Here is a 6,061-nt window from a genome sequence, read left to right as displayed (position 1 = left end):
ACAGTCAAAACTGTCCATGAAGGAAGACATGATGTGGGACGGGGTTCATGTTGGACATAAAGCGCCCCGCCCATCACCAGGGATTACCTCTGAAATTGAATTTAAAGCACAAAAGAGTCAATGTTACTGAGCATTCTCTCTGGAACGTCCCTTGTGTTTGACCGATAAGAAGCGGAGTGCACCAGATGGGGTCGAAACAGGTGAAACAGGGGGAAGACAAACGGACAGGGGCTGGATGTGGAGACGGCGTGGGTTTGGATTCCACAGAGGATTAAATACAGTGTGACTGAGCTGCTAAAATCAGTTTGCGTGTTTACATTGTTTAGCACAAAACCAGAAGTCAGAAAATGGAACTTTGGACCGTTTGACCCCCCCCCCCCCCCCCTCTCCCCATGCTTAAAAAAGCAAACGTTCAGATAAACAAACAAAGGCTGCTTCATCTGGATAACATGCACTGATTGTCCACCGCATTAAAGTCTAACACACTTCGATGTCAACAAGTGGAGACGACACATGAAAAGCAGCGATATTGGGCTACGATTAGCATCTCTTATGTGCTTCTTATAAACCCCTCCAAGTAGGCATTAGAGGAACCGCAATTTAACACCATACTGCAGAAACACAAGGTAGCTTTGCTAAATTATCAGTACTATAGTTTGATACAGGCTACAATTACCCAATGCAACAACATTCTGATCTGAGTGCATTTAAGATAAATAATATTTGCATATGTATATATGATACATACATTAACATTTAAAACTTAACTGCAGTATTTACAACACGACGACATTCAGTAGTTATCTCATCGGCTCTAGTAGACTGACATTATTGATAGTTTTAAAAACAAATCTGTTACATTGGTGTTACCTCAAACACACACTGCTTCACAGTTACAATGCATTTTTTTTTTTTTTTTGGAGCATTTGTTCATGCACTTCTTTGTGCATGAGCATCAGACTGGGTTAGCATGTAGTGCCACCTGGCTCTGTTTGACAGCTGATTGTATGGGCGACTGTTGCTTGTTTGCTTCCGCAATAATGGCTGTGCCGTCGCCATCAGTTATAGTCACGTCTGTGCTGGGGTCCACGCCAGTCCCGGGCTGCTTGGTGGGTTGGCGAGGGGGTGCAGGAGGGGGGTACAGAGGGGACTGGAGGATATCAGCGTATCGTTGGCTTGGCTTCATCTCCCTCTGAAGGATCTTCCTCAGCAGCGGCTTCAACAGGCCGATGGTAAGCTGGTTGTGCTGGGGGTCATCAAAGGGAGCAGAAGATGAAGCAGATGTCTCAGAAGTGGGGAGGTTTTTCAGCACCAAGTTGAGGACAGTGTTGACGGTGACATCCTCGGGGCACAGCGCCCAGAGGAGGTCCAAGTAAGGGTCCAAATCCCTGTGTTGGGCCACCTCACTGAGCAGCGTGGTGAAGATCTCCTTGTTGAGCAGCGGACTCTGCTTGCAGAACCTCTGGGCCACCTGGGTGACCCGCTGCCACTGCTGCTTGCCCATGAGGATCCTCATTGCCTGGAGAATGGCATTAGGTCGCCTGCTGACCAGGAACAGCTCCACCTCTAAATCCCGATTCGGATCTTTGTCCGGTCCCAACGTGGACAGGATGCACAGGGTTCGTCTGTAGAGCGGCATGTTGTTCTCAGTTCCTTCCACTCCTCTTCCAGCAGAAAAACTCCAGGAGGACGTCGCCAGGCTGAGACCCAGACCGGCTGATCCCTGCTTCTCCTGGGAGAGCTCCAGGAATTTGGGCAACCAGCTGGGTTGGAATTGGAAAATAGATAAACAGAGGAGCTCAAACACAGGTAGGGGAGCTTGGGAAGTGGAACTTGCAGATTTGGCATTTGAGATGGTGGTAGAACCATCTATGAGGCTTTTGTTGTAATGTGGCTCGCCGCTGGTGCAAGGGAGGCTGCTGGAGACTGAAGCAGGACTAAGGACAGCTTTCCAAACATCAGAAGGCGCCCTGCTGGACAGTGAGCCATCTCCGTTGTAGTGCAGCAGGAGGGCTGCCTGCGCCGCCCTCCACGCCTCACAGGGGAAGGTGGTAAAAAAGAGTTGATGTACAGCAGCGCCTCTTTATCCAGCTCGGAGGACGAAAGCAACCGCGACACTTCTTGTCCGACTAGACTCTCGCACACGGCCTCCACTTCTTTGCCAGTCCTCCTCACTAACCTCCCCTTCACCTCCTCCAGAGAGACCAGAGCCTTCAGCTCAGCCTCTAGAGAGTGCATTAACTTGTCTTCCCCTGCCACAAATCCGTCTCCTGCTCTCTGCTTTGTTCCCGGGCTGAGGTAGTGCCTCATGATGGCAGCTAAAGAAATGGGAGCCTGGAACCTACCCCCCATTTTCAGCATGTCCACAGTGAGCCGAGTGCTGCTCACGCTCCTCTGTTGGTAGTATTTACAGGCCTCCTCAAAGACGGCCTCCACCAGCCGGGTGCTGGGACACATACTCTCGGTTAAAAAAGGGTTGATCTTAGATTTTGGTTCCGGGGCATCAGGCTCTTTGCGCACCATCGCAAACAGCCCGCTCTCTGAAAGCAGATGAGGTGTTGGACTCTCCTCGCCATTTACATACAGTAAGATTTCTCCTTTCAGTGCGATCGTCTCCAACTCCCTGCCACAGTGCAAGTCTATCAGGGACAGATTCCGCTCTGTAGACAGCGCTAGGGTGTCCTCGTAAACGCGCAAGCTTGCGTGAGAGCTGAATTTACAGTGGTCCGCCAGTTTATACACCGTTGCAATGTACCAGCTCTGTGCAGGAGACTCACCCACCCAGTGCTGAGCAGGAGCACCAGACCTCCACCGGGGGTTGGGGAAACCCGTAGATCTCAGGCGGCTGTAGCGCTGATAAATACCCCAAACAGTCCGTCATCAATCGCTTAAAATCAGATTCCTTACAGTCCTGTTTTAGCGGTGTGTTCTACAGGTGACGCTGACACTGAAGGAGTCATTCTGAGGGGACCAACACAGGAAGAATTTGGAGATGCTCAATGGGGGTTTTGCTTTCACCACAGGAAGCAGATACACACATTCCCCAGAGCTGATTGCAGCCAATCGGGGGTTATTGTGGAGGGCGATTTTCACTCCTCCCAAAGTGACAGCAGCCTCCTGCAGCTCGAAGTCACGCCTGCAGACACAGTACCTGAGCTCGCTCCGGGGGCCGCCGAGGCTCTGGGAGCTCTCAGATGGGGGTCTCTCCACACCAGACGATGAGACTGGACAAAGTGCACACAGACACAACTCTGGCTCGGGGGCTGTTGCACAAATCTGAAGTTTGCAGCAGATTCCAGCCTGCTTTGCACTCGTGGAACTCCCAAAACTCCACTTTTCCACTCTCATACACCACAGCAAGCAGCGCGCTGCGCCCCAGATACAGAACATCCACTACGGGCACGTTTTTCTGCGAACACACGTCCAGCTTCTTCTGGTTCTGTCCGATCGGAGGTCTTTGACGCTTGTCGAAAGTCAGCAGGCCGGCGTGAGGCTGGCGGAGGATGACATGGATGTGACGCGCGTCAGGACTCAGACGCACGTCGGACCCAGCTGCTTTCAGCACGTCAGACAGATCCGCGCTGCCCCTGTAATCCTCCAGATCGGACACTTTCTTCAGCACCGATCGCGCCATAACGGACGTCACGATGCAGCCTTCTGATCGACTCTAGCCTGTTAGCTTGTGCGGGAGCTCCGGAGAGGCTAGCTGACAACATCCCGTTATCACCTCCAGCGACCTGATTAGCTCCATGTCGGCAGGTGAAGCGGTGCGAAACTGTTACTTTACAAAGCCGCAGGTGAGTGTTAAATCCAAAAGGAGGAAGGAGCCCGCAGTTTAGTCATTCCGATGTTATACTGCTAACACTCCCCCTGAACATCACGGGATTATTCATTTCCGGAAATGAAGCTGTTTGACATAAGAGGCGGAGCTAACAGCAAAGAGTCAGCCCACCCGACTGTGTTGCCAGGTCTGATAAATATAAGCGGCTATGGACTTTTCAAAAGCAAAAAAAAAAAAAAAGTAAAAAGGATTATCTGCAGTAATAATAATAATAATAATAACGACTTTATTCCAGACTCTAGAGTACATAGATACATGATATGTACATACATCCAGTTGGACAGTTGCAGACCTATTCAGAAAAACTTGTATGTAACCAGTGGGTTGTGGATGGACCTACGTATATTTTAAACTGGTGTCAAGATTATTTTGTTGTACTACAACAAAACATATGACACATATGACGTACTACATATGACAACAATTCCAAGGGTACACATCTTTTTTCTTTTATTCACCATCTTTTTTTCATACTTCTTAGAAGAAGAAGGGTCTTTCTAGTCAATCTATTTTATGCCTTCTTGCTATTTAACACTTCTTCTTGTGTTATCCTCTGCAATTTTTGTTTATGTACATTTTCAGTAATTTATCATTCAATTTTTGTCGCTTATCTGGGTCCAGGTCACTGTGGCAGCTAACCACGCAGCTCATCCCACACTTCCTTAACCGCGGCCAGTCCTCTAGACACTTCCTAGGGGTCCTGAGGTGTTCCCAATCCGCTTGGGAAATGTATCCCTGTTACTTTTATTGCCTAATCAAATCAGTCAGATAATTCATTCATTTCTGAAAACCCAATTTTTTCCAGGCTACCAAAATATCACAGGACCACAGACAACCTCACCCACACCTACGGTCAGTTTAAAGGGTCCACCTAAGCTAGTTGTCTTTGGAAGTGGGGGAGGAAGCTGGAGCACCTGGAGGTAACCCATGCAAATATGGGGGGAACATCCAAACTCCAGTCCACACAGAATGGACCAGGACCAGTGAGTGGGTCTGCAGAACTTATGTCAGTAACTATTAAAAACTACTGCATAGCAGCATCGAATTCCTGGATTGCTACAGATACTGGTAAAAAAAAGGTAAGGCTCCAAATTCTTAGTTCTGGAACTGAGATTCAGAGAATGTTTGATACATAGCAACTTTTAACTCAAAAAGTTGTGAGAGGATGTGATGATAGTTGCTGAGCAAATGGATTATGTCCTAGAAAATAAGGGGTTTTAATTTGACTTTGATCCAGAACATATTTTAAATCCAGGAGCCAGAAGATTAAGGAAAAGCATAAGGAAAATTTAATTAAATGAAACCGGAAATTGAAGAATAGGATGCATAACTGGGTTTGATACCAAAACTGTTTTGAGCTCTTATTTTAAAACATCTGTTATATGATTAACAGTTATTTATACAATTGTACAATTCCTGTGTTTTTGTTGTTTATCTTCTTCTAAATCAAGCTGAAGTTTTTTTCTTCCTTTGATTATTATTTCCTCCACCAAGGAAATATTGTATTGACAGAATAACTCAAAATGACATAAACCAAATTTCAAAGACATGTGGCTTCTTTGTCTTGGGAAAGAAGACTTGACTAGATTTTGAGCCATTTGATTATTTAGGATAAATTTCTTTCTTCCTCTTTTTTTGTCTCAATATTCTTGGTACTTTTGGTGAAACTGCGCCCCATCTGTTGATTAAGAACCTGCGTTTACAACCTATGTTAAGAACAGATACAGAAAATCAAACTACACTGTAGCTACAGAATAACATAATATACTGATAAATTCGTTGCAAATTTAAAAGTTGCTTATTTGAGGATTTGTTGTGCTTGTTTTCAATGACATATATGCTTGTTTCTCAGTGGAGACCTGGCAACACAGCCTCCACAAACGCATAGCAATGTATGACGTATCATCAAATAATATCAGATGCGATGATCTCTGGTTGTATTAATTTATTCAAACTCCAGAAGCATCCTGTTAACATGATTAAATCAGACATTGATTCTCGATCCTATCAGGTCGATGAAGGGTCTCAGTCATCCGAACAAAAGGAATCTAAAAGTGTTCTAGCTGCAGCACCTGGCCTTCACTTGTTGGTCTTCGAGACATTTCACTGCTCATCATCGGGATTCTTGGGTTTTAAAAGGGTTTCTTTAAACGTTTTGATTGTGTAAGATTGCTGTCGTAGTGAGGTCCAGAAGATCTTTGGAGAACACAACATACCCGT

The 6,061-nt window shown here is 46.4% G+C and overlaps 1 protein-coding gene across 1 annotated transcript; it reads right to left on the bottom strand.

Annotated features, from left to right (window-relative positions):
- Positions 1–377: 377 nt before the first annotated feature.
- Positions 378–3,782, bottom strand: LOC117523734 (Hermansky-Pudlak syndrome 6 protein homolog). Its single transcript, XM_034185343.1, is given in 6 exon segments — positions 378–2,061; positions 2,064–2,747; positions 2,750–2,824; positions 2,827–2,929; positions 2,932–3,208; positions 3,210–3,782. Coding segments are annotated over 6 exon segments (2,670 nt in total). The 5' UTR covers positions 3,635–3,782; the 3' UTR covers positions 378–955.
- Positions 3,783–6,061: the final 2,279 nt, after the last annotated feature.

This window comes from Thalassophryne amazonica, chromosome 13 (genome assembly GCF_902500255.1).
Source record: "Thalassophryne amazonica chromosome 13, fThaAma1.1, whole genome shotgun sequence".
Taxonomy (NCBI): Eukaryota; Metazoa; Chordata; class Actinopteri; order Batrachoidiformes; family Batrachoididae; genus Thalassophryne; species Thalassophryne amazonica.
The sequence above is the reverse complement of the archived record's forward strand: the minus strand, read 5'-3'. Positions and strand labels throughout refer to the sequence as shown.